We start from the raw sequence: 26,076 nt of genomic DNA, 5'->3' as shown, positions 1-26,076 counted from the left end.
ACATCTTTAAGAAAAAAGCCGAAATAAGCAAGCTAATTGATTAGGTGCTGCCCGGCACATAAATGTCGGCCCAGATCAGAGGCAGCGCAAAGTAGGGGTTTCCAACCTGAACCGTCAACCTTGGCTAATGGTCAGGCGGGGACCCCCTGGTTTAAAGAAATGGGGGTCAGGGGAAGGACTTGTTCTTGGGTAAGTATGTGCAGGGTGAAGAGGATAATGTGAAGAGCAGTAGTTCTCGGGCCGAATGGGTATGGAACTCAAGATGGCCTGTGCTGAGTTGACTCCTGTCCTTTCTCTGCTGACACCGTGGTAGATTCCTCCAGCGCCTGCGAGGCCTGACTTCGACGTTGCGAGGGAAAAGATGCAGAAGCTGGGAGAAGGGGAAGGATCGATGACGAAGGAGGAGTTCAGTAAAATGAAGCAAGAGCTCGAGGCGTAAGCTGACCGGAGATTGCATCCACTGGTTTCTTGTGGCATCAGGCAAAGATGCTGAGAGGTTGAGGGGTTAGACTAATTCCTCGAGGAACTGGGGTTAGACTAATGCCCAGAGGGAGGGCTGTGGAGGGGTTAACTGATGAGAGGGGGGAGGGCTATGGAGAAGTTAGACAAATGGCTGGAGAGAGGTCATGTGGAGGGTTTAGACTAAATCCTGGGGGGTTGTGTGGAGGGTTTAGACTAATGCCTGGGAGGGGGGGGTTGTGTGGAGGGTTTAGAGTAATGCCTGGGGGGGGTTGTGTGGAGGGTTTAGACTAATGCCTGGGGGGGGGTCGTGTGGCGGGTTTAGACTAATGCCTGGGGGCTGTTGTGTGGAGGGTTTAGACTAATGCCTGGGGGGGGGGGCAGTGAGTGGAGGAGGTTAGACTAATGCCTGGTGGGGGTCGTGTGGAGGGTTTAGTCCAATGCCCAGAGGGAGTGTTGAGGTGGGGTTAGACCAGTGGTTTCCAAACATTTTTGGGTTACTGCCCCTTGGTCCCAGACCACATTCCCCCTCTTCCCAGACCACAGTCCCCCTTTTTCAAATCTGTTTAAAACTGTAATTAAAATTATTTATTCAATTACAGTAAAAAAAATGTCATCAGTTTTAGAGTGTGCATTAATTATCCAACTATTCATTATTTCATTGCTTTTTCACCTTTCACTGAGACGGATGTGTTTGAAGTGATATCAGCTTCTCAACATCAGGCTGAATGTTGTTCAGGAGTCTCAGATCCCCACGTTCAGTAATTTGCTGGCTGTTTCATTGCAGTGGAAACAAAGTTGGGCATTTGCACAGAAACCGTGCTCCACTAATAATGATGTTGAAAAGGCAATTAAAAACATCTTGCCCTTTTTCCACAGCGAAGCGTAGCGTTTAGAAATCTTTCTGCGGCCAAAAGTCTTTTAACCTTGACTTCAGCTTCAAGTAATTTTGTAGTGAGATCAGTTTGTTCTTCCTGTTAATTCCTCATTACAAGTGTTCAGGAGTGGATTTATTACCCAATCTGGAATTTGGATCGAGAGAAGATCCTGAAATCTGTCTAACATATCTTTTTGCAACTCACCCAGGTGGGCACAGTATACTTGAAGATCATTATCTGGTATTCTTTCTTTCCCAACTCGGAGGCTGGGAAAATTGAAAAGATTGCAACAGCTAGAGTTGTATTTAAATAGGGTTAACTTGGACAGAAATATGGAGAGGACTGATTTGACTTTGATAAGATTCATATCATTTCCTTGCAGTTGAAGATTGATTTCATTAAACTGATAATTCTATAAAATAAACAATGTCGTTTCTAGCATTCTTGAGTTGATTACTGAATAAAGCATTGGAGGCTCCAAATTTTATCACTTTCAAAGTGCGGATAAAAGAATCTCAGGCAGTTTCCTTTTGCGACTGATTTTGTGTAACAGCAAGTGTTCAAACTGTTCCTCAGTTTCAATACAAAGCTTTTCAAATAGTTGAGAATTGAGAGCATGGGACTTTATTTTCTTTGCTGCTGTGATAACAGTATCTTAAGATTTGTGCAGTCAATAACTTGTTTTTTTTTGCGACAAGATGACTGAATGGAATGGAAAATATGTTAGGTATAGCTTTTTTTTTTAAAAAAAAGAAATAACCCCACAGGGGACAACTCTGTTGTCCTAACTATGTTGCACAATGTGTTTCCAAATTCTCAAACATTTCATCTATCTGTCTTTGAACAGAGTTGTCGCTGAATAGAATTGCTTTAATTATTTGGTCTGGTGACTTGTGCAGAACCTCCCTTACTGCTGGTAGAATCAGTTCTTCAGTTGTGTGGGTCTTCCTGGATTTAGCAATGAAATGTTGTGTGAAGCACCAAGCCATCGCTGTTTTGTACTGAAATGCTGGCAAACACATTTTTTCTGTTTCTGAAAATTTTCACAAAGTGACAGAAGATAAGCCAAGTTCTTGTTTGCTTTATCAGAGTGAATCCTCTTCAAATGCCCGAGGAGCCTGGATGGTCTTATTGCCTCTTGAAAGAACCTTTTTACACAACAGGCACATTGGCTGCTTTTGGTTGCCTGGTGCTGGTATGAACCCATATTGTAGATACTCCACACTATACTGCCTACACCTTTTCATTTGATCTGCTTCTGCTATTTTTGTTATGCGTAAACAGCCACAGTCAATCGCTTATTGTTGAAGTCCAACCTTGAGCGCTGTGATCAATAAAGGAGAAAAGTTCTGACGTCATCATAGCTCAGGCAAAACCTGACTCTCTGCCTGAAGGTATATAAGGTGGGGCAGAGATATCTCGGTTGGGCTGTAGCCTAGAGAAATGCAGTCAAGACCATTGGAAAGGGCTGATTCTGAACTTTACTCCATTGAATACCATACCTTAATTCATAGGAATTGTATCACTGTGTGATAAGAGTACGGGAATTGTACTAGCTACTACTGTACTGCAGTAGGGAGCAACAATAATGCACCGAAATAACAACACCATTCCTTCATTCCCAATTACCCATGATATGCCAAATACAGAAGTGTCACCTTGCTTTTCAACAACCTAGTGAACTTCGAGCAAAGTCCAAGAGATTAGTGGGTTAGCAAGAGATGAGGTGATTACATGATCATTGTAATCAATTATGAGGCACTGAGAATCAAGTGCTTATAATAAGTAATTCATTTCATAAATTAAGTCTGTAATCCCCTCAGCTGCCCGCTTCTTGCTGAGTAACCCCCCCCACCACCATCTTTATCTTTATCGCCCCTCAAGAAACTCCCACCACCCCCAGGGGGTGATATTGCCCACTTTGGGAACCACTGGGTTAGACTATTGCCCGGCGGGAGGGAGTTGGCGCGGGGAGATTAATGCCCACAGAAACAACCAGGATTGCATTAGCCGAATGAATTTATTGAACACTAGACTTCAACAGTTTCTGATCGCGGTGCCAGTCTGTTTTAAAGCAGATTGTTGCTCTAGGGTTGAGTGGCCTGGTGAATTTAATATTTTGTGTTATGAGTGCTTGCTTATTTCCCTAGCCGGCCGTCTGTTATGGTATTTATTGCTGCTGCGATGTAGTTGCAGTACAATGTCTCCTGAGATGTTCGTCGTTTGTCTCGTTGATCAGGGAGTATCTGGCTGTCTTTAAGAAGACTGTGTCTAACCATGAAGTGTTCCTCCAGCGACTAGCAAGCCACCCTGTGCTGACCAGCGACCATAACTTCCATGTTTTTCTGGAATATGATCAGGATGTAAGTAAGGAATTTTTCTTTCTTCAATCCTCCTGCGGCGGGAGGCTAACTGGGATCCTTCGGTCTGGTCTTCAGGAATTTAACCTGCGGAATAGAAGGACATTGTTTAGAACAGAGAGGAGGAATTTCTCCAGCCAGAGGGTGGAATTCATTGCCACAGATGGCGGTGGAGTTCCTGTCATAGTGTATATTTAAAGCAGAGGTTTATAGGTTCTTGATTAGTCAGGGTGCCAAAGGTTATGGAGAGAAGGCAGGAGAAAAGGGTTGAGGGTGGTGATCAATCCACCATGATAGAATGGCGGAGCAGAATTGATGGGCCGAATGGCCATATTCTGCTCCTACGTCATGTGGTGCAGTAGATCACAGATGTGAAGTCTATAGCTGCCTCATTTTGTCCAGAGTCCTGGATCAACGTTGCAGGGAATGTGTATTAGAGCTCGGAGGCAGTGTAACGAGGCAGCAGATTCCTGTGTAGCTGGTCCAGTTGTGGATAGGCAGACCAAGGAGGGGTGAAGGGAGGGTTTACTCATCTCCCAGCTCCATCCATCCCCTCCAATGTTGAATGGTTCCCTGGTACAAGATCTGCCACTTACATTTGTGTATTAGTTATTTGATGTGGTACGTTGGTCAGGGCTTGACGTACAACAAAAGAACAACAACATTCAACAATTATAAAGAATTGTATAAAAATAGAATTGCAGATATGTGTTCAAGTACTGGGATGTATTTACAATATAAAAAGAAGTGCCTTTAAGTGTTTACAGTGCAGTGATGAGGGTAATGGTTCGAAGGGGGTTTTGGGGGGCCTAACTAGAATGGCTGATGAGATTAACTGCCTGGAGTAAGAAACTTCTAAGATGGTGTGGGTTTTTTTTTTGTTTCGATAGCCCCGTTTTAAAAGGCAATTTGGGTGAGTAATGTCCGCAATGGGTTTTCCTGCCAGCTGCTTTGTCCTAGAAACTGTAATCAGCGGCCACTTTATTAGGCACCTCCTGCCTGCGTCTAATAACGTGGCCAATTTGAGCGGTTAGAAATCCTGCTGTGATGGTAGACTGCAGCCAATGACCCCTCTCAGCTGTCCGGACAGGTCACTGTGCTGAGACAAAATGCACTCTTGACCTCACCATCAACCCCTTTATGACCTGCACCTTATTGTCTAATTGAATTTCACTCCGTCCGTATTTGTTGCATTTTATTCTACGTTCTGTATTTGTCTCACTTCACACTGCTCCAATGCACTGTGTAATGAACTGATTTGCATGAACAGAATGCAAAACAAGCCCATTTCTATGTCTGTACATGTGACAATAACAAACCAATCCCAATTCAGTCTGCCCTTCATCCCTTACTCCTCGGTTCAGAATCAGGTTTACCATCACCAATGTGTTGTGAAATGTATTGTTTTGTGGCAGCAGTACAGTGCAATACACATAAAATATTATAAATTGCAAGAGTAAATGTATATTTAAGAATAAATTGTGTAAATAGAGAGGAACAATAGAGAGGTAGTATTCATGAGTTGGTTCATTGTCTGTTCAGAAATCTGATGGAAAAGAGGAAGAAGCTGTTCCTAAAATAGAGACTGGGAGACTGTTTCCCTGAACATCTACGCTCTGTCTGCCAGAGAAAGCAGGATCTCCCAGTGGCCACACATTATAATTCCACATCCCATTCCCATTCTGATATGTCCATCCACGGCCTCCTCTACTGTAAAGATGAAGCCACACTCAGGTTGGAGGAACAACATCTTATATTCCGTCTGGGTAGCCTCCAACCTGATGGCATGAACATTGACTTCTCTAACTTCCGTTAATGCCCCACCTCCCCCTCGTACCCCATCCGTTATTTATTTATTTTATGTGTGTGTGTGTATATATTCTTCCTCTCTCTGCTTTTTCTCCCTCTGTCCCTCTCACTATACTCCTTGCCCATCCTCTGGGCTGTCCCCCCCTCCACCTTTCTTTCTCCCTGGGCCTCCTGTCCCATGATCCTCTCATATCCCTTTTGCCTATCACCTGTCCAGCTCTTGGCTCCATCCCTCCCCCTCCTGTCTTCTCCTATCATTTCGGATCTCCCCCTCTCCCTCCAACTTTCAAATCTCTTATTAGCTCTTCTTTCAGTTAGTCCTGACGAAGGGTCTCGGCCTGAAACGTCGACTGTACCTCTTCCTAGAGATGCTGCCTGGCCTGCTGTGTTCACCAGCAACTTTTATGTGTGTTGCCTAAAATGTATATTCGTGGTCTTCTGCTGCTGTAGCCTGTCCACTTCAAGGTTCAAAGTGTGCGTTCAGAGATGCGTTTTTGCACGCCACTGTTGTAACGTGTGGTTATTTGAGCTACTGTCGCCTTCCTCTCAGCTTGAACAAGCCTGGCCATTCTCCTCCGATCTCTTTCATTATCAAGATGTTTTCACCCACAGAGCTGCCACTCATTGGATTTTTTTTTTTTTTTTGCTTTTCACACCATTCTCTGCAAACTCTAGTGTTATGTGTGAAAATGACAGGAGATCAGCTGTTTCTGAGATACTCAAACCACCCTGTCTGGCACCAGCAATCATTCCATGGTCAAAGTCACTTAGGTCACATTTCTTCCCTGTTCTGATATTTGGTCTGAACAGCTGAACCTCTTGACCATGTCTGCATGCTTTTATACATTGAGTTGCTGCCACATGATTGGCTGATTAGATATTACATTAACGAGCAGGTGTCGAATAAAGTAGCCACTGAGTGTAGATCATGATAGGGTTCCAAAGCTGTACGATTGAAGGAACTTCAGTACTTCGATTCAGCGTTGGCTGAGGGAGAGGAAGTGGGTGTGAAGGAAATTATTCTCCAGTAGGGTCACCTGGGAGCCAGTTACCAGAACTGAGCAGAACTTGAGGTGCAAGGCCTCATTTCTAACTTCCCTGGTGATTGCTACATTTCTAGACCTGGTGTTGATGGGCTGTGAGCGGTGGCTGAAAAATTAATGCAGTGGATGTAAAAGCAGAACATGAGAAGCAAGACGAGGCAGTTTCTGGTTAAATCACTAACTTATAGAGTTCTTCATTCTATTCTGGTCATCAGATTGAAAAACAACGCCAAGGGCTTGGGGAAAACCGCAGATAAGTTCAGAGAGATGGGAAAGGGGTTGTAGGGAAGCTGAATTGGGGGTCATTGAGGCAGAGAAGGTTGAGAGGAGATTTGATGGGAGTAAATGAATAGAAACTACCCAGCGGTAACAAGATAGATGATCCTTGCAGTAATTGGCAAAAGGAATTAGATGTGTGAGCAAACTAGCTCAATGATTTGTTGCAATTCTGATGGGTACAGTCGCTTTGGGTTCTTTATGGAAAAAAGGATTGCAGAGCGAAGGAGAGCAAATGTGGGGTAAATGGGCAGCTTTCTGAGCTAGCACAGGCACAATGGGTCAAATGGCCTCATGCATCCAAGAGCAGGTGCAGTCCTGTTGCTCTTTGCTGTGGCAAATCATAGAATAAATTGTGGATAGGACACAGTTCGGCTTGAGCAAAATCCAGGTAGAGGTAAAGATTCATTTTATTTGTCACACGTATGTTGAAATGTATAGCTTGCATCAATGGCCATCACAGTTCGAGGATGTGCTGGGCACAGCCTGCGAGGGCAGCATGCTTCCAACGCCAGCTTAGCATCTGAACAACTTACTAGCCTGTATGGTCTTCGGTTACAGACACCCAACATACAGAACTGTGCAGAAGATTTTGACACATGTATAGCTATGGTGCCTAAGACTCTTGCACAGTAGTGCAGTTGTCAGGGTGGAGCGGAGAACAAGTTTGTAAATCTGGCGGGAGCAAAGGATGTTGGGAATGGTGAGGGTGGGGTGTCACAGGAGGGGTGTGGGACTGATGGCGGGGAGGTCCTGGGGCGGTGGAGGAGTGGGGGGTAGAGTTGGTGCAGGTGCAGACACACCCAGCCCTGAGACACCAGACAAGGTCACTTGAATCCAAACAATTGGTTTATTGATCTTTGCATAATATCTCTCTGGTGCTTCCCACTCCCTCCCCTCTCCCTTCCCCTTTTCCCAACCATGATCCCTCTCCCTGTCCCCTTCCCACTGTCAGTCCACAATAGAGACCCATATCAGAATCAGGTTTATCATCACTCACATACGTCATGAAACTTGTTTTCTTGTGGCAGCAGTACAGTACAAAACAACATTATTATGTTACTGTGCAAAATGTAACATTATTACAGTACTGTGCAGAAGCCTCGGGCACCCTAGTGCTATGTACCCGTCTGAGACGTTTGCACAGTACTATAGGCGTGAAAACCAACAATACCGGATTCAAAAGCCCTTTCACTCGTGCGCTCATCCCTACAGATGGCAAAACTGCTCACACTCCTGCTCTACGGTTAGTAACTCTTCTTTCTTGTATCTTGGGTGATTTGATGTCATTCATTACATTACGGTGAAGGTATTGTTACCATATCGAGTGGATTTTTGTGCACACTCCCATTTATGAGGTGGTGGGGGAACGACATGTGGCCATCTGTAAGAATGGAATGGAACCAAATAGTGGCACCTTCAGCTGTTTCCCCGTAAAGTGTTTGGTGTTCTCTTTAGGAAAGAGAAGTACCCTCTTTTTTTAAAAAAAAAAGGACTCGTCAATTAATCTGCCTCTCTTCTTTCCTCTTCAGCTGAGTGTCCGCAGGAAAAATACTAAGGAGATGTTTGGTGGCTTTTTAAAGAGCATGATGAAGACTGCTGATGAAGTCCTTGTCTCTGGGGCCAAGGTAACTGGACACTCTCAAAGTTCTGCAGATGTCGGAAATCAAAGAGTAATACACGCGCGTGCCCACACCCCACCTGGAGGAGCTCAGCAGGTCAGGCAGCATCCATGGAGGAGAATAAACGGTCAACATCTCGGGTCAAGACCCTTTGGGGCTGGAAGCGAAGGCGGAAGAAGCCAGAATAGAAGGGTGGGGAAGGAATACAAAATGGCAGGCGATAGGTAAATGGGATGAAGTGAGAAACTGGATTGTGATAGGTAGTGAAGGAGGAGGAATTAATAGAGAAGAATGGACTGTGGGAGAAAGTGGAGGAGGAGAGGCACCAGAGGGAGGTTGAGCAGGTGAGACGGAGGGGTAAGAGGGGAGCCAGGACAGAGAAAGGAGAAGGGGAGGGAGGAGAAATTACTGGAAGTTAAGAGAAATTGATATTCATGCTGTAAGGTGGGAGGCTACCCAGATGGAAAATGAGGTGCTGTTCCTCCAACCTGAGAGTGGCCTCATCGTGGACACTTCTGTTTGCAGAAGAAACATTTGTGAATTTGGGATTTAGGCAAGATTTAAAGTGGTGGAAAGCAGGAATTTGTAAATGGAGCGAGTTTTGGGGACAACGTGTCAGGCAGCGTCTGCAGAGAAAGGCAGAGTCACTGTGTTAGGTCGAAGAGCTGGAGAGGTTAGAAATCCAGCAAACCTGAAGCTGTGGATGCTGAAGGATAGAGGGAACGAAGCAAGCGTGTGTGAGAGGCGTTGACCGAGAGGAGATTGTTGACCGTTCACTTAGGCCCCAGCTGAGCACCATCTTGGCTCCATTCACAAACAATTCCATTGTAGTGCAAGGTGATTGAAGTGGTCAGAGTGTTGCTATACTGAGGTAGTGATTAAAGTTGGGTCAAACACTGAACAGTCAAAGGGAAGCAACTGCTCTTGAACATGGTGGTGTGGGACTTCGGACTGCTGTGCCTCTTGCCTGGTGGTAGCTGCAAGAATAAAGAACTTGCCAGGATATGGTTTTACTTGAATGTTATGTCTACAAACCCCATTTCCAGAAAAGTTGGGATAGTTTCCAAAATGCAATAAAAACAAAAATCTGTGATATATTAATTCACGTGAACCTTTATTTAACTGACAAAAGTACAAAGAAAAGATTTTCAATAGTTTTACTGACCAACTTAATTGTATTCTGTAAACATACACAAATTTAGAATTTGATGGCTGCAACACACTCAACAAAAGTTGGGACAGAGGCATGTTTACCATTGTGTTACATCACCTTTCCTTTTAATAACACTTTTTAATCGTTTTGGAACCGAGGATACTAATTGTAGTAGATTTGCAATTGGAAATTTTGTCCATTATTGCTTGATATAAGACTTCAGCTGCTCAACAGTCCGTGGTCTCCGTTGTCTGATTCTCCTCTTCATGATGCACCATACATTTTCAATAGGAGATAGAACTGGACTGGCAGCAGGCCAGTCAAGCACACACACTCTGTGTCTACAAAGCCACACTGTTGTAGCCCGTGCAGAATGTGGTCTGGCATTGTCCTGCTGAAATAAGCATGGACGTCCCAGGAAGAGACGTCGCCTTGATGGCAACATATGTCTCTCTAAAATCCTAATATACACCTCAGAGTCAATGGTACCTTCACATACATGCAACTCACCCATGCCGTGGGCACTGATGCACCCCCATACCATCACAAATGCTGGCTTTTGCACCTTTTGCTGATAACAATCTGGATGGTCGTTTTCATCTTTGGCACGGAGAACTCGATGCCCGTTTTTTCCAAAAACTAGCTGAACTGTGGACTCATCTGACCACAGCACACGGTTCCACAGTCTTTCAGTCCATCTGAGATGAGCTCGGGCCCAGAGAACTCACTGGCGTTTCTGCATAGAGTTGATGTATGGCTTCCTCCTTGCGTAATACAGTTTCAAGTTGCATTTCTGGATGCAGCGACGGACTGTGTTGAGTGATAATGGCTTTCCGAAGTACTCCCGAGCCCAGGTGGCTATAATTGTTACAGTAGCATGACGGTTTCTTAAGCAGTGCCACCTGAGGGCTCGAAGATCACGCGCATTCAACAGTGATTTCCGACCTTGCCCTTTACGCACTGAGATGTCTCTGAATTCTCTGAATCTTTTCACAATATTATGTACTGTAGATGTTGAAAGACCTAAATTCTCTGCAATCTTGTGTTGAGAAATGTTCCTTTTGAACTGACTAACAATTATCTCACAAATTTTGCCACAAAGGGGTGAGCCATGACCCATCCTTGCTGGCAAAGACTGAGCCTTTGATGGATGCTACTTTTATACCCAGTCATGATACCTCACCTGCTACCAATTAGCCTGCTTAATGTGGAGTCTTCCAAACTGGTGTTACTTGAATATTCTGTGCACTTTTCAATCTTATTTTAACTCTCTCCCAACTTTTGTTGAGTGTGTTGCAGTCATCAAATTCTAAATTTGTGTATATTTACAAAATGCAATTAAAGTTGGTCAGTAAAACTATTGAAAATCTTTTCTTTGTACTTTTGTCAGTTAAATAAAGGTTCATGTGAATTAACATATCACAGATTTTTGTTTTTTATTGCATTTTGGAAAGTATCCCAACTTTTCTGGAAATGGGGTTTGTATATTGGATAACTTGGATAAGTACATGAGGGAGGAAGGGATTTAAAAAAAAAACTTAAAGAGCCAAGCTGGAAGGCTGCTTGTGTGGGGCAGGTAGGTTGGGCTAGCGACCTTTCATAATGTTTAAACTTGTGCTCAAAGTAACTTTTTATAACTCTGATCTTGTGCAGGATGTTGATGAATTTTTTGAACACGAGAAGATGTTCCTTGTAGAGTATGGAACCAAAATTAAAGACACTGCACTAAAAGCAGAAAAAATGACAAAAACTCACAAAAGTAAGTTCAGATTGGCCAGCTGCAATTAATGGTGTTTGACCAATAGTAGCAAATACATTGTTATATTAAATAAAACACAAGTACTTATTTTTGAGTTGATGGAAGCTGTATCTGTTTCTCTCAGATGTCGCTGATGATTACATTCACTTATCTGCCTCCTTCAACGAGCTTAGTGCGGAAGCAAAGTCTCCCTTGACCAAGTAAGTACTTCCATGTACACACACTGGTTGTGCTTTTTCCTTCTAGGACTAAAATATCAAAGCAAGGATGTAATGTTGAGGCTTTATCGGACCCCATTTGGAATATGGTGAGCAGTTTATCTAAGAAAGGATGTGCTAGCATTGGAGAGGGTCCAGAGGAGGTTCGTGAGACTGATGCCAGGAATGAAAGAGTTAACGAGATGAACATTGGGTGGCTCTGGGCCTGTACTTGGTGGAGCCTCGTAGAATGAGAAGGGATCTCACTGAAACTTATTGAATGTTGAAAGGCCAAGACAGAGTGGCTGTGGAGATGTTTCCTGTAGTGGGGGAGTCTAGGACCAGAGGGCACAGCCCCAGAATTTAAAGAGATCCCTTTAGAACAGAGATGAGGAGAAATTTCTTTAACCAGAAGGTGGTGAGTCTGCAGCAGTCATTACCTCAGATGGCCGTGGAGGCCCCATCATTAAATATATTTAAAACAGTTGATAGGTTCTTCATTAGAAAGGGCGTCAAAGGTTATAGGGAGAAGACAGGAGAATGGGGTTGGGAGGGATAATAAATCAGCTATGATAGAATGGTGAAATAGACTCAATGGGCCAAATGGCCTAATTCTGCTACTATGCTTTATGGTCTTGTGGGATTCCCAACAGTAGAGATGGACCTCCCTGGATGTGGGTTTTGCTGGTGCTTTTAAAGATGAAAATTTGTCACAGGTACATCAAAACGGGCAGTGAAACGTATCACTTGTGTCAATGGTCAACACAGTCCGCAAGTGTCACCACACCTCTGGAGTCAACGTAGCATGCCAAAACTCACTCATTCTAATCGTACATTTTTGGAACGTGGGAGGAAACCAGAGCACCTGGAGGAAACCCACGCGGTCACGGGGAGATGGTACAAACCCTTAGTGCCTGGTAAGCCTCCGAAGTCTGTATGACAACGGATTTGCCCCGAGGCTCCTGAATTGGAATGGACTGTGGGGATACACGGCCAGACAGGGAGCGGTGTGTTGTACAGAGATGCTGCTGTCTGCAGTCACCTCCAGGTGGTGAATTGGGCAGTCCCATCAGATGCTTCGACAGGTTACTACAGTACGTTTTGTACAAGGGGTGCGTTGCAGCTGGCGAAGCGCTAGGATGCAGGCCAACTCTACCTTGCCTTCGTTTCCATGTTTATGCCCCCTCTTGGGATCCCCAGGCCACACTGACTGCTCCTGAAGAGAAATCAAGCAGGGAGCCTGAAGCCATTGTTTAACTCAAAGCTTTTCTTTTTAATTTTCCAGTCACTACGTAAAACTTGCTGAGTTGTTCGAAAAGCTTAGGGTAAGTCTGGATTCTTTTAAGTACTAAATGAGAAAAGGGCAGATAGAAATTGTTTCATTTATAATGTCAAAGCATTGAAGCATACCGTGAAATGCATCATTTGTGCCGGGCTCCACAAAGTGTCGCAATGCTTCTGGCACAAACTTAGTGTAGCCACAGCTGACTAGTGCATCTTTGGACTTTGGGAGGAAACCCATGCAGTCTCACGGGAGAATGTGCAAACTCCTTACGGACAGTGGCAGGAATTGAACCGCAATCTTACAGCCGGCACTGTATTAATCCCACACTAACTGCTACGTTATCGGTGTAAAGATCGGAGCACCCCAGCGTATTAGTGTTGTTCTGGAGCATGGGGACAAGAGCCATGTGGCTCTGGGTCCTTCAGTGTCCTCGTGGAGAATCTGTGCCGGCTGTAACTGTGCCCAACACAGACCGATCAATCATTACTCTCTGGAATCAATTCAAAGTAAAGTTATTGTTGTGCTGTGGATGAATTCACCGGAGAGACAGTCACTGGTAGATACAAAGCAGCTTCTTTATTTGAGACAACAAGGTACAGCAGGCATCATACGGACGGAGATGCTTTTGGTAGAAAGGTCTGCCGGCCCAATGTGGGCTCTATTTATATGCTAAACACAAAGGCAATCGCTATTTACAAAGTTAATAGACAATGCTTTCTTTTGAAGCTACATACAAAGCTTCACACCTTCTGACTTCATCCTTTCCTCCTGACGCCAACATTTCTGGGTTGGTACTCACAGCCCTTAGGAGTGCAAGTTAAATCCATAATACATTTATTTGGTATTTTACATGCTAACATAGAGAACAATTAATATTTATAAAGTATAGATAAGGCTGTCTTCAAAACTGCCTGTAAACTCACACTTCCATGCACAGCTTCTGGCTAGTATTCCGATATTCACAGCTTTTAGGAAATGCATTGTTGTGAACTCAATCCACAGTACTTTGTCAAACAGAAGACTGGTGGCCAAAGTCATTTAAGTGTAAATGAATCATCTACCCCAAAACTCACTCTAAAAGGTCCCTCCTCTTGGCCCTCCTGGACAAAAATTAAAATTGTACCAGGAAAGGCCAACCTAGGAGGATCTGCTCAAGTAGGGCAACAAAAATGCCTTGTCTCGAAATTAACCCCCCAATTTTGTGTGCCTTGATATCTATCCTAGCATTCCCTAATCGCTACCTACCAAATGTTAAGCAGAAAGGCTGTTCCAAGTCTATAAGTAGCAAATACTGACAAACATCCAATGTGCAAAAGAGGATAAACCATTCCGTAAGAAATTATAACAAAAATAGTACTGAGAACTTGACTTGAGCCCTTGAAAGTGAGTCTGTAGGTTGTGGAATCAGTTCAGAGTTGAGGTGAGTGAAGTTATCCACACTGGTTCAGGACCCTGATGGTTGAAGGGTAATAACTGTTCCTGAACCCGGTGCTGTGGAACCTGTACCTCCTCCCCAATGGCAGCAGTGAGAAGAGAGCATGGTCTGGATGGTCGGGGTCCTTGATGATGGGTGGTGCTTTCTTGTGGTAGCGCTCCATGAAAATGTGCTCAACGATGGGGAGGGCTTTGCCAGGAATGGACTGGGCCGCATTCAGCACGTTTTGTAGACGCTTCAATGCTGGGCATCGGTGTTTCTGTACCGAGCCATGATGCATCCAGTTAGAATACTCTCCAGAGTACTGGGTGACATGCCAAATCTGTGCAAATTCTTAAGAAAGCGCTGTTGTGCTGGTTATTCTGCTTGCCAATAGCTTGTGTATCACTTTGCTTGGGGTGGCACCCAGAGTAGGTATCGCAGTCCCCAGTCTGAGGCTGGCTGAGTCTGTCATGACCTTCCTTTATCAATGGAGCAACTCCTTCCAACTGGATCACTTAACATTAATTTGAAATACATTTGCTCAAATTCACCAAGTTGAGGCAAAAATTAGACTTGTAGCTAATTCGCATTTGCATGCCTGATGCTTTGGGGAAACGTGCGGTCAGTACGGGGAGGGGAGGCAGTCCTCTGCTTCAGCAGCCTTAGATTCTGTTTTTCAACAGGTCAATTTAGTGGGATAGTTTTCTAACGGTTTAAGGGTAAATAATTACTTGGTTAGCTTGCATCTACATTGGGTAGCCACGGTAACAGGGTATGCAGTAACAGGGGTAGTTCTGGTCTTTATCTGAAATTGGGAGGAGAAAAATGATTTTGCAGCAACTTTATGCTGCTGTAAATTTACAGAAACAAAATGGCAGGAGGCATTTTAAGTTTAAGCGAAAACATAACTAACTTCATTGTCAACCAAATGTAGAACATAAAGTTCGTAGAAACCTTCACGTCCGACAATGGCTGTGAAAGTGAACCCCAACTCAATGTTGGTGGTTGTGAAATATGTAAGTTTCCACCAATTACTTTACCCTGCACAATCTCCCCTGGAATTATGAGCCAGTAGTTTGGTCGGCTGCCATGCAGCATGGCCAGCCCCTATGTGTAGGCCTCAATGACTCAGTCAGCCATGGTATTATTTTTCCCCTTGATATGTTGTATATTAGTTGTGAATTTTGATATGTAGGCCAGGTGGTGTTGCAGACCTAGGCTCTGATATTTTGGCTATCACGTGTGCGAGGAGTTTGTGGTCAACGAACGCTGTGAAATGACCCCCTCGAAGAAAACGAAAATGGCAGACAGCCAGATTGAGATCGAGAAGCTTGCGGTCAAAAGTGCTGTACTTCCTTTCGTGGGGACGGAGCTGCCAGCTGAAGACGGCAAGTCGCTGTCACACGCTTCCAACCAACTGTTCACACGTGGTACCCACAGCGCAGTCCGAGGCTCCAATAGTGATGGCTGTAAGTGCATTAGGGAGCGGATGCACCAGCAGAGTTGTGTTGGATAGAACTCGTTTGGTGTCCTCAAATGCTCTGGTCATGTCTGCCGACCAGTCAGACACTTGATTAGGGGAATTGCCTTTAAGCACACTATAAGGGTGCAGAGGAGATTTACGAGGATGTTGCCTGGATTGAAGAACATGCCTTATGAGAATAGGTTCAGTGAATTTGGCCTTTTCTCCTTGGAGCGACAGAGGGTGAGAGGTGACCTGATAGAGGTGTATAAGATGATGAGAGGCATTGATTGTGTGGATAGTCAGAGGCTTTTTCCCAGGGCTGAAATGGCTAACATGAGAGGGCATAATTTTAAGATGCTTGGAAGCAGGTACAGAGGAGATGTCAGGGGTAAGTTTTTTTACGCAGAGAGTGGTGAGTGTGTGGAATGGGCTGTCGGCGGTGGCGGCGGAGGTGGAAACGATAGGGTCTTTTAAGAGACTCTTGGATGGCTACATGAGGCCTAGAAAAACAGAGGGCTATGGGTAAAGCCTAGGTAGTTCTAAGGTAGGGACATATTCAGCACAGCTTTGTGGGCCGAAGGGCCTGTAATGTGCTGTAGGTTTTCTATGTATCTATGTTACGGGGGTGGGGTGGCATAAGTTCAGTTCGTGGAATGAAGTGGTGATAGGAATTCACCATACCTAAAATCTCCTGTAGTTAGTAGTGAGGGGTGGTGGGAAATCCATAATAGCGGAGACTTTTGATGGGAGGGGTTTGCACCTTCTGCAGAGATGCGATGGGTGAGAAAGTCAATGGTTGACGACCCAAACTGGCATTTAGCAGGGTTGCTAATCAACCCGCGTTGGCTTCAGTGCTCAAAGTGTGCGGAGATACGATGTGTGTTTGGATTTGGATGCACTGGCAGCAGGTATGTTATCCAGGTAAACAAAAGGAGTCTTTTGATACAGAGCCCATCAGCCGTTGGAAGGTCTGTGCTGCATTTTTCAACCCAAACTGCATATTCAGAAACTTAGAGACCAAAAGATGGAAGGAAAACGAGAAGAGGAAGAATCTGTGGAACTAAAACAAGAAATTAAACCTCTTGTTCAATTTCTGTTTTGGGAATGTCCCCTCTGAGCATATGGCCCCTAACTAAGTCAACTTCAGGAAAAAAAATTAACTTTTTGGCTAACCGTGCTGAAAAGTCTTGGATGTGTGGGACAGGATAACATTTGGGGGGGAGGATGGTGACCTCGTTAAATCATCTGTAATCGCTACATGGGAGGCAAGCATCTCTGGGCTTAGGGCCATGTGGAGGGGTAAAGCCCAAGGACTATTTGACCTGCGTACAATGCCGAGCCTTTCCATATTGGCAAACTCTGCCTTCGTGGTTGCCAGCTTTTCTGGGTCCGGTCTGTGCACATGAGCCTGGACTGGTGGGCCCCTTGTGGCACTGTGGTGCTCCACCCCATGTTTTGTGACTGTATTGGAGAATGTGGACTCGGTGATATTTGGCAATTTGCCCAGCAGTTGAGTAAACTCCCGTACGGTGGTGCGTGCGCTTGACAGAGTCGTTGTGGGGAACTTACTGGGGGAGCAGGGTAACGACCCAGGGTCTTTGACATCCACAAGCCAGCAGTTCTTAAGACCAACTAGTCCTTGGGCACAGAGGAAATCTGCACTGAGCAGAGGTCCAGCCACTTTAGCCAGGCTGAAATCTCGTGTCACATCGTCCACTGAAGCAGAGTGACCCATAAGTCTGGATCCTGCTACAGTCGGCAGCCACCAGAGAGCTTTATCGCTCTTTGCCTTGTGATCAATAGACGACACTGGCAGCTGGAGCCCACAGTGTTCACAGACCTCTGCTCTGATGTGCTCCACTGTCGAAGCTGCAAGGTGGTCGGCACTTCTGATGTTCGTACCAAGGGCACCTGGTGAAAACACAGACCCAGTGTTGTCTGTTCCACAGCCACAGGGGGGGTGGGTGTGCGTGTGTGTGTGTGTGTTGGCGGCCCTGCTGACTGGGCTTATTGGAGGCAGGGAAGTATGCATCTCTGTCTGGCTGAGTGAAGACTCAGCCATTTTAGCAAGCTCCCTTTAGTCCTTCACGGGTACATTAGCGAGGGCTATGCGAACGGGGTCAGGCATTTGCTGCATGAAGAGTTCTTTAAAAATAAAACAAGGACGGCGATTTCCCAGGAGAGACAACGTGGTCCGTTAGCTCTGCCGGTCTAGCGTCCCCCAGGGCTGGATAAGGACAGCAACCGTTTGGCACACTCAGACTCCGATGGTCCAGAAGTCTAATGGGTGGGTCTTCAGCGGCGATATTTTTCCCATTCAGGTGGGTGTTCAAGCAAAGTCACCACTCGTGTTGTGGTGGAACTTCCGAGTGATGCTAGTACATAGTAAGGTCTGGTGTCGTCCGCAGAGATTTCTCGCAGTGTGTACCAGGCTCCGGCTTGTACAAACCAAGCGACGGCATTTTGATCCCAAAACTCCAGCAGTTTCAACTTCTGCATTGGCTGACACATTGAATAACCCTGGAATTGTCCTAGAGCATTGGAGTCACCAATGTAGGTTTTCGCAAACAAAACGACGAAGGCATTTTAAGTTTAAGGGAAACCATTACAACTCCTTTACTGCCAACCAAACAAAGAACATAAAAGCGTGGTTAAAAAAAACCTTATATCATGACATCATCACATCAGACCAGCCTCTTAAAGTGAGCCTCAACACATTGTTGGTGGTTGTGAATTGTGTATGTTTCCACGCAATACATTACCCTACATAGACCCTCTTGCCCTTTGATTTGGAAATTAATAAGCAGGCGCTGATCAGTCCTATTAAGCCGAGAAGTCCACAGTGAGCCACAAGATGGGAGAGATTTCAGTGGACGTCCCTTAACATTAACCCTTGGTGCTGTGTACTGGGTACTAAGCAAAGGAAGGTAGTTAGTGTGGTCTTTTAGGGTAAGCGTCGCTCCTAGGCTGCCACAAGAAAGCAGGATCCATCTTCAGCGACCCTCCCCATCCAGGCCAGGCTCTCATTTTGCTGCTGCTTTCGGGAAGGGGGGTACAGTAGTGGTGGGTCCCACACCACAAGGTTCAGGAACAGTTATTACTCTTCAACCATCAGGCTCCTGAACCAGCGTGGATAACTTCACCCACCCCAACTCTGAACTGATTCCCTCGTCCATGAACTCACTTTCAAGGACTCCACAACTCATGTTCTCGGTATTATTTATTACTGTTCACTTTTTTGTGTTTGCACGGTTTGTCTTTTGCACATTGGTTGTTTGTCCATGTTTCTTTTGTTTTTCATTGAGTCTATTGTGTTTGTGTCAGTTGTGGATACCTGCTAGAAAATGAATCACAGAGTAGTACACTTTGATAAATTCACTCTGATGTTTTAATTTTCAACTCTAAATTGGAATTGGTAGTGATAGTCCAGGTTTCCCACATCCCTGGTCATCATCCTTGGTGCATTGTTGGTTTGTTTCGCCTATTCTGAGATCGTGGAATTTGCCTTTCGCCGGCCACGCTGGCATTTATTGTCCATCCCCAATTGGCCCTGAGTCATGGAGGTGAGAAAACATCTACAAGGTTGCTGCCAAGACTAGAGGGCATGAGTTATTGCTAACCAAGCTAAGTCTCTATTCCTTGGAGCATGGGAGATTGGCGATGCCCACAGTACTGTCCAAAGGTCTCAGACATATCTATGTTTCTATATCTATATGATATCTGCACAGTACTGTATTTGTCAATATGGAGCAGAGTTTGTAAATCTGGTGGGAACTAAGGGTGTTCGGATTGGTGATGGGGCGCCCCGGGAGGGGTTTTGGAACAGGAGGCAGAGGAGTTCAGAGGTGCGATGTGCAGGTGCAGACACCAGGCAAGGTCATTTGATTCCAAACAGTTGGTTTATTGACTATTACCGAATGTCTCTCTGGTGCTTCCCACTCCCTGTCCCCTCCCTTCCTCTTTTCCCAACCATGATTCCCCTCTCCCTGCCCATTCCCACTCTCAGTCCACAATAGAGACCCATATCAGAATCAGGTTTATCATCACTCACATATGTCATGATTTTTTTGCATCAGCAGCACAGTGCAATAAATAAAATTACTACAGTTCTGAACATGTCTTGCACATCATATACACATACACCAAACACATACCTAAGCCCTTTGCACAGTACTGTACAAGTGTTTAAAATGACGAGACATATCTAAGATGGACGGTAACAGTCTATTCCCCAGGGTAGGGGACTCCAGAGCTAAGGGTGAGAAGGAGAAGCATTTACAAGGCCCTCAGAAGTAAGCTCTTCATGCAGAGTGGTGAGTGTGTGAAATGATTTGCCAGGAACAACAGTGTTGTTTAAGAAGCCCTTGGGTGGGTATATGTGTGGAGGTGTGGAGCTTGGAGAGATGCGAGCCAAATGCGGGAAGTTGGGATTAGCTGGGTGGGCACCATGGTCATCCGGCTAATCTTTCAGCCTGGGCCTGTATCCATGCGGTATAGATCTGTGACTGTCGATTGGTCCGTATCCTCTCACGGTGAGACGTGGTGCTGCTCTTTTATGCAGCTCACCTCTATAATCAAACATTTATGCCTGGGTGTGATCAATGAATTTGTAGCTGGCTTAATCACAAGACATGGTTTCCTTTCACTGCTGTTTTGTCTTTCTGCTCCCTCTCGCTCCGGATCCACAGAAAGTAGAGGGAAGAGTCTCCAGTGACGAGGATTTGAAGCTGACGGAGCTGCTGAAATACTATGTGAGGGACATACAGGCGGCAAAGGTAACGTGGCTCTCGGTAGATGTTGCTGTCCTCTGCAGGGTCTTGCGGTCGGATGCCTTGCAGCTCCCGTGCCACACAGCGGTGCAGCCGGACAGAACGCTCTGGACGGTGCTCCTGTAGGAAGTCGCTCGGGAGCCTTGCATACCGCAGTCTGCTCAGGAAGTGTGCCTTCTCGACAAGTGAGGAAGTGTTGTGGAGCTTTCCTTTAGAGGCTTTGCGCACAGACGGAGACTTGGTGTTGCGGGGTCTGGGGCTGCCAATTCGCCCGCAGCTGGTGAAGGTCACTGGGGCATGGGAGGGCTGGATAGTAAAGGAATAGATGTGGCTTGTTTCAACGGGGAGGGTGGATTTGAGGAGCTGATGGTCCTACTTCTGTTTGCTGTTGAATCCTGATGCTTTTGTGATCCAAAGGAAGTCAGGAATGAGGCATTAAAAATGCGTTGCTCACGGCTGTTTTATGAAGTGTTACTAGAACAAAGAGGGAAAAAAAATTTAGTCATGGTCAGACTAGACATAACAAAATTCCATTGATAACAATTAACCTATAAAGTAGCCACAAAAAACTGAGATGTTTCTAGAAAAATACAGAAGCAAATGTTCTGTAATTACTGAAAACCTCTCTGAACAATTACATGTACATTGGTGATTATACAAAAATGCAAACAAGCACCGGAAAGTTAAACTACAAGAACAATAACAATTCTACACCCTAATAGACCGCTGCCCAGTCACGCGTTCCCCAGTGTTGGATGAGGTTTGCTGCTTGCTTACCCGGATTTCAGCCTTGTGTTTGCATTAATTTGTAGGATCTTCTGTACAGGAGAGCCAGAGCTCTCGTGGACTTCGAAAATGCCAGCAAAGCTCTGGACAAAGCACGGATTAAAGGCAAAGACGTGAAACAGGCAGAGCTCCACCATCAATTGTGCTGCCAGAAATTTGAGAAGCTGTCAGACTCTGCCAAGCAAGGTACAAGCCCCCTAATGTCTCGAGAAGTTCCCTCCTTCACAACCAGTCAAATAATCGCTGAAGTATGAAATGTTCACTGCACAATATTCTTTTCCATTCATAGCCTCTCAAGTAACAAATTTGTATGAGGGTAACTTAAACATCCCATAAGTGAGGTACCTCGGCCTGGGCCTGTGTGGTTTCCCTTTGCATTCAGACCTGCTGCAGCTGCTTCCCTCTGGAGATAGCATTCCTGTTGTCCCACCACTGATGGCCATCCCTCCAGCTAGACAAGTTGTCTAAAGCTTCCAGTCCCTCTGGGAGGCTGTGGTGTGGTGAGTGAAGCTCCAGTGTCCCAGGTTCAGAGAAGCAGAATTCAGCCATTACGTCCATTGTGTCTGCCCCACCATTCCATCGTGGCTGACTTATTATCCCTCTGAACCCCACTCTCCTGTCTTCTCCCCATGACCTTTGATGCCCTGATTAAACAAGAACCTTTTGACCTCCACTTTAAATGTGCTCAGTTACTTAGCTTCTACAGCCGTATGTGGCAGTGAATTCCACAGATTCACCACCCTCTGGCTAAAGAAATTCCTTTTTGTCTGATATAAATGGATGCCCCCCCTATTCTGTGGCTGTGCCCTCTGGTGCTGGACTCCCCCACTGTAGGAAGTGTCATCCCCACACGCACTCTATCCACACCTTTCAACACTCAATAGGTCTCATTGAGATCCTTTCTCATTCTGCTAAATTGCAGCAACTACAGGCCCAGAGCTGTCAAGCAGTCCTCATATGTTAACCCATTCATTCCCAGAATCATTATTGTGAACTACCCCTAGACCCTCTCCAATGTCAGCATGTCTTTTCTTTGATAAGGGGCCCAAAGCTAGTTCTGTCTGACCAATGTCTTGTAAAGCCTCAGTATTACATCCTTGCTTTTATATGCCAATTCTCTCAAAATTAGTGCTAACATCATTTTTGCTTTCCTTACCACTGGCTCAACCTACAATTAACCTTTAGGGAATCCTGCACAAGGACTTCAGCAGACTCCCTGCTTCCTCAAAACTACTTGTCCCTTCACCTATTGTCGTATCATCCACAAACCTGGACACAAAGCCGTCAATTCCATTTTCCAAATCATTCACAGATAACATGAAAAGAAGAGGGCCCAACACCAACCCTTGTGGTACACCCTAGCTACTGGCAGCCAACCAGAAGAGGCCACCTTTATTCCTACTAGTCAGCCAACTTTCTATACATGCTAGTATTTCTCCTGTAATACAATGGGCTCTTAGCTTGTTCAGCAGCCTCGTGTCTGTCACCTTATCAAAGGCCTTCAGAAAATCCAAGTAAACAGCATCCAAAGACTCTCCTTTGTCTATCCTGCCAGTTAGTTCCTCAAAGAATTCCAAAAGATTCGTCGGGCAAGATTTCCCATCTAGACAACCATGCTGGACTTTGGCCTATTTTATCATGTTTCCGTGCTGTAATTGTTATATGGTTATATATGTGCCTCCAAGTACCCCGAAACCTCACCCTTAACAGTGGAGTCCAATGTCTTCCCAACCACTGAATTCAGGCTAGCAGGCCTATCATTTCCTTTCTTCTGCCTCCCTACCACCTTAGAGTGGAGCGATATTTGTAAAAAATTTTCCAGTCCTCTGGAACCATTCCAGTACCTAGTGATCCTTCAAAAATCATTACTAATACCTCCACAATCTCTTCAGCCACCTCTTTCAGGACCCTGGGGTGCAGACCATCTGGTCCAGCTGTCTCATCTATCTTCAGACCTTTCAGCTTCCCAAGCACCTTCTCCTTGGTAATAGTACCTACCCTCGCTTCTCCATCCTGACACTCTCGAGTTTCCCACTCTTGGGATCCAGGATCCAGCGGCAATCCAATTTTCCCAATCTATCTGTATACTGAGATCACCCTTTGCCTATCGTACCACTGCCTTTATTGTGTGACTTTCCATCTCCCGCTGTAATTTGTAGCCCACATCCTGGCCAGTGTATAACTCCTGTCAGGGTCTTTCCACTCAGCCACAAGGTTCCGAACCTTCTGATCCTTTGTCTCCTCTTTCTAATAATCAGATTTAATTTTTTACCAACAGAATGCGCACCCCCCCCCCCAATTGCCTACCTGCATGTCCATTCGATACAAAAGGAGAGGGAATAAACTACAAGGAAGAGAGGGAGGGGAAGAGATTCTCTAAAAGACTCAAAAGACTGAATGCTCCCCTTTTTTCACAGGGAAACCATCCTAACTACAATGTTTGTTTCAAGAAAATGCTAATAAACTGAACTGCTAACAGTCTTGAAATAGCTTCTAAGTTCCACGATGTAATTCAAGCTTCAAGTAGAATTATTTTTCCGAAGTAAAATTCTATGACATGAACATTAACATTTGTCTCACTTGTGAGCTTGGTGCCAGTTTATTGTGGACACATGCAAAGACAGAGTGAAAAGCATTTGTTGACATGTTGTCAAGACAGGTTACTCCATGCGTAGAGATACTACAAAGCAGAACTGAACGAAGAATATTCACTCAGTGGCCACTTTATTAGGTACAGGAGGTTTCTAATAAAGTGGCCACTGAGTGTATGTTCGTGGTCTTCTGCTGCTGTAGTCCATCCTCTTCAAGGTTTGACGTGTTTTGTGTTCAGAGATGCTCGTTTGCATGCCACTGTTGTAACGTGTGGTAATAAGCATCCTTCTCCAGATGTGTAAAGACCGTGTGTAGAGCTGTGGCTATTGTGTCATCTGTCGATCGGTTGTGTCAGTAGGTGAATTGTAGGGGGTCCAGTGTGGGTGGTAGCATGCTACAGATGTAGTCCTTGACCAGCCTCTCAAGGCATTTGCTCATTATTGTGGTGAGTGTGACAGGATGCCAGTCGTTCAGACGTGTTACCTTGGTCTTTTTAGGTACTGGAACAATGGTGGATGTTTTGAAGCAGGAGGGCACTCTACACTGGGAGAGGGAGAGATTAAAAATGACTGTAAACACACCTGCCAGTTGTGCCATGCACACTCGGAGTACCCTCCCTGGGATGCCTCTCTAAGAAACGCTGAGACTGTTGTGTGTGAAAATCCCAGGAGATCAGTTTCTGAGATACTGAAACTACCCCGTCTGGCACCAACAATGATTCCACGATCGAAGTTATTTAGGTTGTGTTCCTTCCCCATTCTGATGTTTGGTCTGAACAACAATCGAACCTCTTGACCATGTCAGCATGCTTTAATGCATTGAGTAGCTGCCACGTGATTGGCTGATTAGATATTTGCATTAACAGACAGATGGACCTAATGGAATAGCCACTGAGTGTAGTGTAGAAGTTACTGGGAAACACATGACAACATCTTTCTTATTTAGTCTTGTCCTTCCACATATTGCTCTCTGAGTTTTGATTATTGTTCCCCCCCCGCCCCCCACAGAGTTGACTGCTTTTCGAAGCAGAAGGGTGGCAGCGTTCCGCAAAAGCTTGATTGAGATGACCGAGCTGGAGCTGAAACATGCCAAGGTGAGTAGGCTGCAGGATTGACCCTCCCGCCGCAGCGCGTGCTGGTGGAGGCCTGGGTTTGATGACAGCTGTCACTTTCTCCTCCAAACAATGCACACGCTATCACAACTTACCTCAAAGTTCCTAGTCGAATGAACTGTAGTGAACAGACCAAGCTATCAGTAAAGACCTTTCTGCATTCAGATGTACTCCAGGACTTATTTTAACTTTAATTACTTTTAACTATTTAATATATAACTGTTTTCAGTTTTTTCTATGCTTATCTTATACTGCTGCCGCAAAGTTAACAAATTTCAGGACATATGCTGGTGATATTAAATCTGATTTGATTTAAGATCTTTAACTCTGTGCAAGTGCCCTGTTTACAATGGTAGAATTGCAGAGCCTCCAAGCCAGAAATAATCTGATTACTCATGACTTTTTAATACAGTTTCAGACCTGACTTGTTAGTGTGACCTATAAGAGGGTAAAAGTTCTGGATGGCTTCAGAGCGTCAAGGACTACGGAGACAGAGATGCTCCTTATTGTTCAAAGTTCACAGTAAATGTGCCATCAAGGGGCTCTGAAATTCGTTTTCTTGCAGGCATTCAGAGTAGAACAGAGTAACACACAGAATCAATGAAAAAACACAAAGACAAACAACCAGTGTGCAGAAGACAAATTGTGCAAATACAAAATAAACATTAATAATAACATATAAATAATAATATTGAGAACATGGATGGAGACTCCTGGATGGCTACACGGAGCTTAGAAAAATAGAGGGCTATGGGTGAAGCCTAGGTAGTTCTAAGGTAGGGACATGTTTGGCACAGCTTTGTGGGCCGAAGGGCCCGTATTGTGCTGTAGGTTTCTATGTTTCTCTGAGTTGTAGAGACCTTTGAACTGATTCTACAAACTACGGACTCCCTTTTGAGTTGAAGTGAGTGATATTGTAATATATTGTTAACCGGACGTTGGGCAGCAAATAATGCAAGCCTGCACCATGGATGTGAAAGCAAAATATTGTAATACTGGAGATGTGAAATGGATGTGGCAATGTCTGGAACTCTCCATGGGAGAGATGCTGTGCTATGGAGACTGTGTGTGTGTGTGTGTGTGTGTGTGTGTGTG

General features: G+C 45.1%; 1 protein-coding gene across 1 annotated transcript in view; it reads left to right on the top strand.

Annotated features, from left to right (window-relative positions):
- snx5 (sorting nexin 5) overlaps nt 1-26,076 on the top strand; it is a 76,602-nt gene that overhangs the window by 48,179 nt on the left and 2,347 nt on the right. Inside the window, exons 4-12 of the mRNA XM_063056392.1 lie at nt 314-435; nt 3,577-3,700; nt 8,358-8,453; nt 11,254-11,359; nt 11,484-11,559; nt 12,842-12,881; nt 20,412-20,498; nt 21,305-21,464; nt 24,878-24,963. Coding sequence (XP_062912462.1) covers nt 314-435; nt 3,577-3,700; nt 8,358-8,453; nt 11,254-11,359; nt 11,484-11,559; nt 12,842-12,881; nt 20,412-20,498; nt 21,305-21,464; nt 24,878-24,963 — 897 coding nt within the window. The remainder of the gene's footprint in view (nt 1-313; nt 436-3,576; nt 3,701-8,357; nt 8,454-11,253; nt 11,360-11,483; nt 11,560-12,841; nt 12,882-20,411; nt 20,499-21,304; nt 21,465-24,877; nt 24,964-26,076) is intronic.

This window comes from Mobula hypostoma, chromosome 8 (genome assembly GCF_963921235.1).
Source record: "Mobula hypostoma chromosome 8, sMobHyp1.1, whole genome shotgun sequence".
In the NCBI taxonomy this organism is placed as follows: Eukaryota; Metazoa; Chordata; class Chondrichthyes; order Myliobatiformes; family Myliobatidae; genus Mobula; species Mobula hypostoma.
The sequence above is the reverse complement of the archived record's forward strand: the minus strand, read 5'-3'. Positions and strand labels throughout refer to the sequence as shown.